This window comes from Muntiacus reevesi, chromosome 2 (genome assembly GCF_963930625.1).
Source record: "Muntiacus reevesi chromosome 2, mMunRee1.1, whole genome shotgun sequence".
Classification (NCBI taxonomy): Eukaryota; Metazoa; Chordata; class Mammalia; order Artiodactyla; family Cervidae; genus Muntiacus; species Muntiacus reevesi.
Window position 1 is genome coordinate 234,847,965 of NC_089250.1, and position 12,295 is coordinate 234,860,259.

Below are 12,295 nucleotides of genomic sequence, written 5' to 3' on the forward strand. Positions count from 1 at the left end.
CTAGATCAACTTTTTAATGTAAAATTGATAAGCACTGGCTATAGAAGATCAGTTTTAAAATCAGAAATCACTGTATGTCAGTGCATAGTCAATGAAAATGAATGATCTGTATGAAAATTTCCTCATTTTTTAAAGAGGAGGCATAATGACTTAACTTTTTCTGCTTGTTATCCACTTTAAACTTCATCTTTTGTACTTAGCACTTTTCCATTTTCATGAGGTCTTTTAATATTTTACATGATAATGGTCATAATTTGAAACACTAAAAAAACTATTGAAATAAAGTTGATTTACAATATTGTGTTAATTTCTGCTATCTAGCAAAGTGACTCAATTATACATGTACATATATTCTTTTTTCATATTCTTTTCTATTATAGTTTAGTACAGGATATTAAATATAGTTCCCTGTGCTATACAAGAGAACTTTTTTTGTTTATCCAGAGATAGTGATCATAATTAATGTATTCTTCTTAACTCTGCAGCTTTGTTCCAAATGTAAATCTAGTAAATTTGTTTGCTTTTGTGTCATCAAGAAATTGAAATGTTAAGCCACAGTCTATCAGAACTACTATCAATCCTCTTATGACCTCCCTACATATATTTTAATACTTAAAACCCACTCATGTGCAGTTTTTACAGTTGGACATGGAAAAGAAAAAGGGATGCTTCTCAAAAACTCAGATTGCTATGGATTCAAACTTAACAATAGACGAAGCTACAGTGGTTAACAGAGTTTCTGTTTGGGATGTTGAAAAAGTTTTGGGGAAATATGGTGGTGATAGTGGTGGTCTGCACAGTAAGTGAAAGTCACTTAGTCGTGTCCGACTCTTTGCAACCCCATAGACTATACAGTCCATGGGATTCTCCAGGCCAGAGCACTGGAGTGGGCAGCTGTTCCCTTCTCCAGGGGATCTTCCCAACCCAGGGATCGAACTGAGGTCTCCCCCATCTTGGGCGGATTCTTTACCAGCTGAGCCACCAGGGAAGTCCAAGAATCCTGGAGTTGGTGGCCTATCCCTGCTCCAGTGAATCTTCCCAACCCAAGAATCAAACGGGGGTCTCCTGCTTTGCAGGCAGGTTCTTTACAAGCTGAGCTACCAGCAACACCCTCTGTGAATGTGATACCACTAGATCGTATACTCAAAAATGGGTAAAATGCCAAATTATATATATTTTACCACAACTTTTAAAAAAATAGTAATGTAATATACCCCAAACCATTGAATTGTACAATTTAAGTGGGTGAAATATATGTGAATCATATCTCAGTAAGGTTGTTTAAAGAATAGTAAGCTAAGCTTAATTGAATCTAAAACATGTATGTCCATTCTTACTGAATAACATTGTATTTTAGTAACTTTCTACATGTAAAAAGTAACAATGATGAAAATGCATAAAATGGAGAGTAAATGCCCCAAATGTTACCATAGTAATTTCAAGTCCGTCAAGTCTTCATATCAAGTAGTAGCTTTACAGTGAAATCGTGTTATCTGAGTGTTAGGTAGAAACTGAATACGGTAGAAAAGTAGTTACTCAAAATGCCCCCAAATCATTAAGACCTCATGGTAGTGGAGGGAAAAGTCTAGTTTGATTTAGCAGAAGAGGTAGTGAAAAAAGCAACCATTTGAGACAAATAGAGAAAAATCCTTCCTTTAAATTATGCTCTTAATAGTATTCAGTTGAATTTTCATTCATTGAATTTAGCTATGATGTGACTCCTGTAATTTTTGTTTTTCAATTATAACGTATTTTAAACACTTAGTTGTGAGCATAATATCTTGGATGGCAGTCAGATCTGTCTCCTTGAATTAAATGGTTCGATCTTTTCTTTTTTCTGACCCTAGGCATATCATCGCCAACCACACTGTATGATAGGTACAGCTCCCCGACAGCCAGTTCTACCAGAAGGCGACTGTTCGTGGAGAACGACGGCCCCACTGACGGGGGGACCCCTGGGCGCCTTCCCGCCCAGCCTCTGGTCAATGCTGTCCCCGCGCAGAGTGTGCCTGGGGAAGCCGTATCTGTCACACCGGTTCCTGGACAGACCTTGGTCACCATGGCAACAGCCACCGTCACAGCCAACAATGGACAAACAGTGACCATTCCCGTGCAAGGTAAGGAAGGCAGAGTTGAATACTGACTTCTTTCTCTGGCATTTATTACCTGAGATTTGGCTGGAATGATGATAGGAGACAAGTGTGGAGTGGGAAGGGGGTTGGGAGGGGAAAAATGGGAACGCTCTGCCCGGAGCATCTGGTATTATCAACATTTTCTTTGTGCTTTTTTTTCCTTTGACACTAACTGTAGGTATTGCCAATGAGAATGGAGGAATAACGTTCTTCCCAGTCCAAGTCAATGTTGGGGGGCAGGCGCAAGCTGTGACCGGCTCCATCCAGCCCCTCAGTGCTCAGGCCCTGGCTGGAAGCTTAAGCTCTCAACAGGTGACAGGAACAACCTTGCAGGTCCCTGGCCAGGTGGCCATTCAACAGATTTCCCCGGGTGGACAGCTTAAACAAGGCCTGCCTTTAGCCAGCAGCAGTATCAGACCCAGGAAGACCAGCTCTTTATCGCTGTTCTTTAGGAAGGTAATTTTTCACGTACCCTCACTAGGTCTAGAACTCGGGAAATACAAGGGTTAGATAAAGTTTGAGATATAATATTTATGTTTATCTACTAGGTTTATCACTTAGCAGGTGTCCGCCTTCGGGATCTTTGTGCTAAATTGGATATTTCAGATGAACTGAGGAAAAAAATCTGGACCTGCTTTGAATTCTCCATAATTCAGTGTCCTGAACTTATGATGGACAGACATCTGGACCAGTTGTTAATGTGTGCCATTTATGTGATGGCAAAGGTGAGTATCATTAGGAATATAAAAGGAAAAAGATGCTACTTCCTTACTCTTAGAACACTTTTAACAGCTCTACTGAGGTAAAATTCACATACCGAATAATTCACCCATTTAAAATATACAGCCCAGTGGATTTTAGTATATTCATAGATATGTGGGACAAGCACCACAGTCAGTTTTAGAATATGATATTCCATTGTATGAATATATGATATTTTGTTTATCCATTCATCAGTTGATGGACATTTAGATTATTTCTACTTTAGGGCTATTATAAATAATGCCGCTAATGAACATGTGTATATAAGTTTCTGCATGGACATTTTTTCATTTCTCTTCTGTATATACCTTGGAGCATATTGCTGGGTCATGTGGTAAACTCCACATTTAACTGAGGAACTGCCAGAATGTTTTCCAAAGTCACTACACCATTTTACAGTTCCACAGATAGTATATGAAGGTCCTTATTTCTCCACATTCTCATTAACACTTACCTGACTTTGTTCTTTAAAATAATTTATTGAGGTGAAACTCACATAACCTTATGCATTTTAAAACAAATGGTCCAAGTTTTAAAATCGATAACTTTTTTCTTCAAGGTTTGGCTAGTCTAAATTGCTTGACATTCTTGATGAATTTTAGAATCAACTTGTCTATTCTTGCTATAAAGAAGTCAGGTGGGGTTCAGATAGAGATTGTGTTGAATCTGTAGATTAGTTTGAGGAGTATTGTTATCTTAACCATATTTTACCTTCTGATTAATGAACATTTCGGGCCTATGCTTTTCTTTGTGGGTAGTGTATTGCTGAATGATTCTTTTTTCCTGGTTACGGGTCTATTCAGATTGTCTATTCCTTAGAATCAGTTTTGGTAGTGTGTATCTTCCAAGGAATTTGTTTTCTCCAGGCTTTCTAATTTGTTGGCACCGTTGTTTATAATATTCCATTTAGTCCTTTTTATTCTTTGTCAGTTGTAATTTAATGGTCTTTTTTTAAAACCTTGGTCAGTCTAGCTGACATTTTATTAATTTTGTTGATTTTGTCAAAAACCACTTTCTGGTTTATTATTATATGCTCTAATCTTTATTATTCCCCTCTTTTTGCTTTTGTTCTTTTTCTCAAGCTTTCTTGAGGCTTACTTTTGTTCTGTTTTCCTGGCTGCCACACAGGGATCCTGTGGGAATCTCAGTTCTCTGATCAGGGATTGTGGGATCTCAGTTCTCTGATCAGGGATTGAACCCAGGCGTTCGGCAGTGAAAGCGCCCAGTCCCAGCCACTGAACCACTAGGGAATTCCCTAGGCAGTGTTTGCTGTTTTTTTTTTTTAGTGTCTTAAGATGGATTGTTAGGTAATTTAATCTTTCTTTTTTCTTGCTATGGGCATTAAGAGCTATAGATTTCCCTCTAAGCACTGCTTTAGCTGTATCTCATAAATTAGGGTATGTTGTGTCTTTATTTCATTCATTTCAAAGCATTCTCTAACGTCTTTTGACTTACTGGTTATCTAGGTGTGTTGTTTAATTTCCACGTATTTGTGAGTTTCTCAAATTTCTGTTAATTTCTAGTTTCAATCCATTGTGGTTCCAAAACACACTTTGTATTAGTTACTTTAGTCCATTTAAATTTATTGAAGTTTTGTAGCCTAGCATATGGTCTATCCTGGACAGTGTTCAATGTGCACTTGAGAAGAATATATATTCTGTTGTTGGGTATTATATCTGTTACATCTATAGATGTAAGGCATCTATAGTGTGTTTTTTCTTAATAGTGTTAAAGTCTGTTTCTTTGTTGATCTTCTGTCTAGTTGATCAATCCATTATTGCCAGTGGGGTACTGAACTCTCTAAGTATTATTGTCTATGTCTCCATTAATTTCTGTCAGTTTTTACTTCATGTATTTTGGTGCTCTGTTATTAGGTGTATGCATGTTTTTAATTGTTAGATCTTTCTAATGGATTGACCCCTCATCATTATGAAATGTCCCTCTTTATCTCTAGTAATTTTTTTGTTTTAAAGTCTGTTTTATAGTGTGATCTTTGTATAGCCACTCAGCTTTCTTGAGTTGCTGTTTGCATGATACGTCTTCTTTCCATCCTTTTCTTTTAAGTCTGTTTGCTTTAACCTAAAGTGTGTCTTTTGTATATGGAGTATATAGTATAAAGAGTATATAGTCTGTTTTTTTAATCTAATGTAAGAGTTTCTTCCTTTGATTGTGTTAATACATTCACATTTAACATTGTTGTAACTGGATTTATGTCTGACGTTTTACTTTTTATGTCTCATGTCTTTTAGATCCTCTCCTTCACTGCTTTCATGTGCATTCAGTAAATACTTTCTAATATGGCATTTTAATTTCAGCATTGAGTTTTTAACTTTTTTTTACTAGTGGTTTCTTTAGGGTTTTCTTTTTTTTTTTTTTTCTCTGCCTTTTTTTGGTCCCATCTTTATTGAGATATAACATCACATTTCTTTACATATATATTTTGCTTTATACAATTAAAAAAAGTAGTTGAGAAGAAATACACATTTTATATTCATTCCAGTTACATAATTATTTTTACCATTGCTCTTTGTTTTTTCTTGTGTAATTGAATTACTGTGTGGGGTCACTTACTTTTAGCTTGAAGAACTTTAGTATTTTCATGTAAGATGGTTCTGCTGGCAGCAAGTTTTCTGTCTTTAGCTGAGACTGTATTCATTTCACTTTCACTTATGAAAGATAATTGTGTTACATACTGGATTCTTAGATTTTACTTTGTACACTGTTTCACAGCCTCCATAGTTTCTAATGAGAAGTTATCTGTTACTTTATTAGAGTTTCCTAGTAAGCAAAAAGTTGCTTTTCTCTTGATGCCTTCAAGATTCTCCCTTTCTTTGACTTTCAACTTTTTTACTATGTGTCTGGGTATGGAGCTCTTTGCATTTGTCTTACTTGGAATTTGTTAAAATTTGTGGATATATTTCAGACTTAAATTGAAGAAAGTAGGGAAAACCACTAGACCAATCAGGGTATGAGCTAAATCAAATCCCTTACCATTATACAGTGGAAGTGAGAAATAGATTCAAAGGACTAGATATGATTAGATATATCTATTATATATGATATCTAATTAGATATGAGAGTGCTTGATGAACTATGGATGGAGGTTTGTGACACTGTACAGGAGACAGGGATCAAGACCATACCCAAGAAAAAGAAATGCAAAAAGGCAAAATGGCTCTCTGAGGAGGCCTTACCAATAGCTGTGAAAAGAAGAGAAGCAAAAAACAAAGGAGAAAAGGAAGGATATACCCATTTGAAGGCAGAGTTCCAAAGAACAGCCAGGAGAGATAAGAAAGCCTTATCAGTGATCAGTACAAAGAAATAGAGGAAAACAACAGAATGGGAAAGACTAGAGATCTCCTCAAGAAAATTAGAGATACCAAGGGAACATTTCATGCAAAGATGGGCACAATAAAGGACAGAGATGGTATGGACCTAACAGTAGTAGAAGATATTAAGAAGTGGCAAGAATACACAGAACTATACAAAAAAGATCTTCACAACTCAGATAATCATGATGGTATTATCATGATGATCACTCACCTAGAGCCAGAAATTCTAGAATGCGAAGTCAAGTGGACCTTAGGAAGCATCACTACGAACAAAGCTAGTGGAGGTGATGGAATTCCAGTTGAGCCATTTCAAATCCTAAAAGATGATGCTGTGAAAGTGCTGCACTCAATATGCCAACAAATTTGGAAAACTCAGCAGTGGCCACAGGACTGGAAAAGGTCAGTTTTCATTCCAGTCCCAAAGAAAGGCAATGTCAGAGAATGTTCAAACTATCGCAGAATTGCACTCATCTCACACGCTAGCAAAGTCATGCTCAAAATTCTCCAAGCCAGACTTCAACAGTACATGAACTGTGAATTTCCAGATGTTCAAGCTGGTTTTAGAAAAGGCGGAGGAACCAGAGATCAAATTGCCAACATCCATTGGATCATCGAAAAGGCAAGAACATTCCAGAAAAACATCTATTTCTGTTTTATTGACTATGCCAAAGCCTTTGACTATGTGGATCACCACAAACTATGGAAAATTCTTAAAGAGATGGGAATACCAGATCACCTGACCTGCCTCCTAAGAAATCTGTGTGCACGTCAGGAAAAAACAGAACTGGACAGGGAACAACAGACTGGTTCCAAATAGGGAGAGGAGTACTTCAAGTCTGTATATTGTCACCCTGCTTATTTAACTTATATGCAGAGTCCATCATGAGAAACACTGGGCTGGATGTAGCACAAGCTGGGATCAAGATCGCCAGGAGAAATATCAATAACCTCAGATATGCAGATGACACCACCCTTATGGCAGAAAGTGAAGAACTAAAGAGCCTCTTCATGAAAGTGAAAGAGGAGAGTGAAAAAGTTGGGTTAAAACTCGACATTCAGAAAACTAAGATCATGGCATCTGGTGGCAAATAGATGGGGAAACTGGAAACAGTGGCTGACTTTAATTTTTTGGGCTCCAAAGTCACTGCAGATGGTGACTGCAGCCATGAAATTAAAAGGCACTTACTTCTTGGAAGGAAAGTTATGACCAACCTAGACAGCATATTAAAAAGCAGACATTACTTTGCCAACAAAGGTCTCGTCAAGGCTATGGTTTTTCTGGTAGTCATGTATGGATGTGAGAGTTGGACTGTAAAGAAAGCTGAGCACTGAAGAATTGATGCTTTTGAACTGTGGTGTTGGAGAAGACTCTTGAGAGTCCCTTGGACTACAAGATCCAACCAGTCCATGCTAAAGGAGATCAGCCCTGAATATTCAATGGAAGGACTGATGCTGAAGCTGAAACTCGCAAAACTTGCCGCCTGATGGGAAGAACTGACTCATTTGAAAAGACCCTGATGCTGAGAAAGATTGAGGGCAGGCAGAGAAGGGGATGACAGAGGATGAGATGGTTGGATGGCATCACTGACTCAATGGACATGAGTTTGAGTAAACTCCGGAAGTTGGTGATGGACAGGGAGAGCTGCTCGCCAGCGCGAGCTGCAGTCCATGGGGTCGCAGTCAAGACATGACTGAGCGACTGAACCGAACTGAGACTAATGTTTTTAAAATAAATTTGGAAGGTTTCAGCCTTTAAACATTTCTTCCTGCTTCACTCCTTCTGGTACTCCCATTATGTGACCTTTATGTGCTTAATGGTATGCCCCATTTCTCTGAAGCGCTTTTAAATTTTTCTTCATTCTGTCCTCTGTTCTGTGAACAACTCCATCTCAGGTTTGTTAAACTTTTCCTTTGCCAGTTCAAATCTAGTTTTTCATTCCTCTAATTAATTTTCTGTCACTATGGTTGTTTATTCTAGGTCTTGATTCAAGTACCACATATTCCCTCTGTTGTTACTGAATTAGTAGCCTTACTTGAATATATATTTCTTCATTTGTTGTATACTTTTTAGAGACATTTCCAGAGACTTTAAATGGTTGTTTTTTAGTACAGTTTTCACCAGTGTCACTAGGGAGCAGGTTCATGGAGCATCTCATACTATATTATGCTAGAAGTCAAATTCACTCTCAGTGTATCCTTATTCTTTGCCAGGTCACAAAAGAAGACAAGTCCTTCCAGAATATTATGCGTTGCTACAGGACTCAGCCACAGGCCCGGAGCCAGGTGACTACATTTTCTCTCAGGGCTGAAAATAAAGATGAAAGTCTTTTTGATGCATATAAAAAAATTAACTACAGGTGATTCTGTAGCCTCTTCTCCAGGATAAAAAAATAGGACTCTATTTTAATCTTATTTAATTATTGACAGCCACATATCTTGATTAAGTTCTCTTTTCCCCCAAAGTTAATGATGTAAAATATTTGATTCCTTTTTAATCCAGATAATTACAAGATAGATGTAAATTAGGAAGCTGCTGTTTGGATTCTATGTCACCTTGAATTCAGTCTGGTTTAGCACACACACAGTGCTGCACATTTAACCAAAATAGCATTAAGTGAAATTTTAAAACCCATTTTAGCTTTAATGCTATATACTTGTCTCAAAGAGATAGGTAGGCATGTAAGATCTTTGTATCTGACTTAGAATGACTTGATTTTACAATTAGATATTATTGCTGCTCTGTAGTATTGTAGGCGGCACTTGAAAGTTGAAGCCTGACAGGCCCTGATGTAAATCCTGTAAATGTTATTTAAAAGATACATAATCTTGGCTGCATTTACAAACCTCCCCTGAGTAGGACAGCTATTACTGTAGGGAACCGTGAGAATTAAATAACATGTTAAAGTTGTATAGTCTAGGATGTGTTCAATAGATATAGTTCTGTTGCCGTCTCATGCTCTGTTTAAAGGTGTATAGAAGTGTTTTGATAAAAGGGAAAAGGAGAAGAAGAAATTCTGGCAGCAGTGACAGCAGAAGCCATCAGAATTCTCCGACAGAACTAAACAAAGACAGAAGTAAGTGGGATCTTTATGAATTTATACAACTAAATAAGGAGCTTCTCTTATTTTTTAGGTCTAGGACTAAAGAATTACTAAATTTGCCAGCAACAGTTTACTGGCAAAAGATATGTTGGAACAATAAATTCTAAATTTAGTAGCAAAGTTGTCCTTTATTCCATGGTTTTGAGACACATTGTGCATAACATTTTTCTCTAGAGGTACTAAAAAAGGTTAGAGAAGACAGGCATTTGTTGACCTGAGTTCCAGAAAAATGTGGCATGTCAACAGAAACCATGCTATGGAAATACCATCCTTTATTGCTGGTTTATACTACTTAATGCAGGGCTCGGTCCTAGAAAACTGGTGTCAATTAATGAATACTTGCTACAACTAATGAATACTTGGTGTCAATTAATGAAGCCCTTGCTACATTAGCAGCATGATAGTAAAGTTAGTGGGGCTCCCCAGGTAGCTCAGTGGTAAAGAATCCACCTGCCAATGCAGGAAAGCAGGAGATGCGGGTTCAATCCTTGGGGTGGGAAGATCCCCTGGAGCATGGCAACCTGCTCAAGTATTCTTGCTGGGATAATCCCATGAAGAGAGGAGCCTGGTGGGCTACAGTCCATGGACTGTCAGAGTCAGACACGACTGAACACACACACACACAGTTAGTGCTAAATGCCTCATCTGCACTTTGCTCCTCGGTGTAGAGGGCCCATCTGCTGCCATTTAGCAAGTGGAGCGGGTAGCTGTCTACCCTCCTCTTCCGGAGTTTTCTTTCTAAAAGCCTCCCTGTTTAACACCTTCCATCCCACCCGGCAGCCAGCAGAGACTCCAGTCCCGTCATGAGGTCCAGCAGCACCCTGCCAGTCCCACAGCCGAGCAGCGCCCCGCCGACCCCGACTCGCCTCACGGGGGCCAACAGTGATGTGGAGGAGGAAGAGAGAGGAGACCTCATCCAGTTCTACAACAACATCTATATCAAACAGATTAAAACGTTTGCCATGAAGTACTCACAGGCAAATGCAGTAAGTTTGAGGAGTGTTATTTCATACTTTTTTTTTTTCACATGCGAAGAATGAGAAATCACTTGTTTTTGAGCTGCTTCTGTGTAAAGCAGCTTGACAAATAATTCTTTTGCTAAGTAAAACTGAGAAAGTCTTTTAACAGAAATAATTTGTTTAATGAACATAACTTCTACTGTTGTAAAGTATTAAACAAGATTGTATTTGGATTCCCTGCAAAGTACAGTCATATGAGACGGAGGGCATAAGTTCAAATTACCCAAAACTTGCCAGCTCTGGTGACCTTGCAAATTATTTAACTTTCTCTGTGCCTTTTGTTTCCTTGTATATAAAATGGGAATACAAGTAGTCCTTTGCTTATAGGGTTGTTGTGAGGATTAAATGACATGATGTATTAAAAATGGTTAAAACAGTGGCATAAAGAAAGCACTAAACCGATTCCTATTGTATGGTTTTCTTTAGGTTTAATTTTTGCTGCGAATACATCACTATCTACCATTCATAAAGCATTTGGTTTATTATTCCTCTTTAATGATTCAGCAAGAATAACCATTTTCCCAAAAAAGTAACTGGTTAGGAATTTTGTTTACCGTAGAGTATTTTTTTTACACAGATGGATGCTCCTCCACTCTCTCCTTATCCATTTGTAAGAACGGGCTCTCCTCGCCGAATACAGTTGTCTCAGAACCATCCTGTCTACATTTCCCCACATAAAAATGAAGCGATGCTTTCTCCTCGAGAAAAGATTTTCTACTACTTCAGCAACAGTCCTTCAAAGGTGAGCCTAATGTAAAGTTTGGCCTTTACCAGCCCCACATACTTAGGATTCTAAGGGTTGTTGGGAAACCTTCAACACGCACACGATGGGATCTGCCAAGGAAGAGTGACCAGTAGCCCCACAGCAGCAGAAAACAAGGGTTTATGGGAGAACTTTCAAGTTGGAAACAGGGTAAGGGGTTTGGATTTTCATCCCTCTCTTTTCCTATTTGTGCATTTGAACATTCTGCTATAAATCTGGAATTTTATTTATTTTTTATTTTAAAACTTTAAAATTCCACATTTCTGTTAGGGAGAGAAAACCCAGATCCCTTGATGGATTACTCAGTACCTGCGTCTGGGACAGGAACTGTCTCTGTCCTTTGAATTCTTAGCCTAAGAGGAGAAATGGGCATTTTATAACGGTATGCACATTAGCACCAATTTAAGTGGTAGCATCTGCCTCAGTCTGCAGTGGGTAGGGAAGCTTGAGTCAAGCCTTAACGGATGAAAAATTAGGAGGCTGCTGAGGTGTGGAAGGAAGGGCATCCAGGATGAAGTGGACAAGAGAGGGAAACAAAGTCCTTGAAGCAGTAAGGCTAGAGCTCCAGGACTCACATGTTACTCACTGTTAAGGAGGCAGCTAGATCTCAGAGGCCCTTAAGGGACACTTACATTTATAAAGACTGGTCAGAAAACACAGAGAGAGAACAAATGGCCCAGGAGAAGCACATGCACAGATCCCTAAAACACACACTGTCAGTGCCATGAGGAGACGGGTGACAGGCAGATGGCAGGGGAGGGCTGCTCTGCTGGTTCCCTGTTAGTAGACTTTCATCCCACGCCAAATTAAGTTGCAAACGGATTAAAAAGTTAAACAGAAAAGTAAACTGGAATAGGACTATTCAATTCAAAAGAAAGCCAAAAAAGGAAGACAACAAACAAAGAGCAAGGAAATACAGGTGGTCTAAATACCCCAGCTAAAACGCAGGAATTGTTAACACTGGATTAAACTACGATACAGATTACCACAGAATACTATGCAGCAGTTAGATATGTGATCCATATATACTGATATGAGAAGGCGTAAGATATAACGTGGACTGAACAGTACATAATATACCATTTTAATTTTTTTGAAACCCTACTTAATGAACATTACATTTCTAATGCATGCCTTCCTAGAAAAAAGAGCAGAAAGCTACACAGTAGCCTGATCTGTTCAGTGA

The 12,295-nt window shown here is 38.4% G+C and overlaps 1 protein-coding gene across 2 annotated transcripts in view; it reads left to right on the top strand.

Annotated features, from left to right (window-relative positions):
• Nucleotides 1-12,295, top strand: part of RBL2 (RB transcriptional corepressor like 2) — a 43,702-nt gene that overhangs the window by 28,543 nt on the left and 2,864 nt on the right. For both annotated transcript variants that reach the window (XM_065925343.1, XM_065925342.1), the window contains exons 15-21: nucleotides 1,848-2,117; nucleotides 2,311-2,588; nucleotides 2,681-2,857; nucleotides 8,438-8,509; nucleotides 9,195-9,300; nucleotides 10,108-10,313; nucleotides 10,924-11,088. In XM_065925343.1, coding sequence (XP_065781415.1) covers nucleotides 1,848-2,117; nucleotides 2,311-2,588; nucleotides 2,681-2,857; nucleotides 8,438-8,509; nucleotides 9,195-9,300; nucleotides 10,108-10,313; nucleotides 10,924-11,088 — 1,274 coding nt within the window. The remainder of the gene's footprint in view (nucleotides 1-1,847; nucleotides 2,118-2,310; nucleotides 2,589-2,680; nucleotides 2,858-8,437; nucleotides 8,510-9,194; nucleotides 9,301-10,107; nucleotides 10,314-10,923; nucleotides 11,089-12,295) is intronic.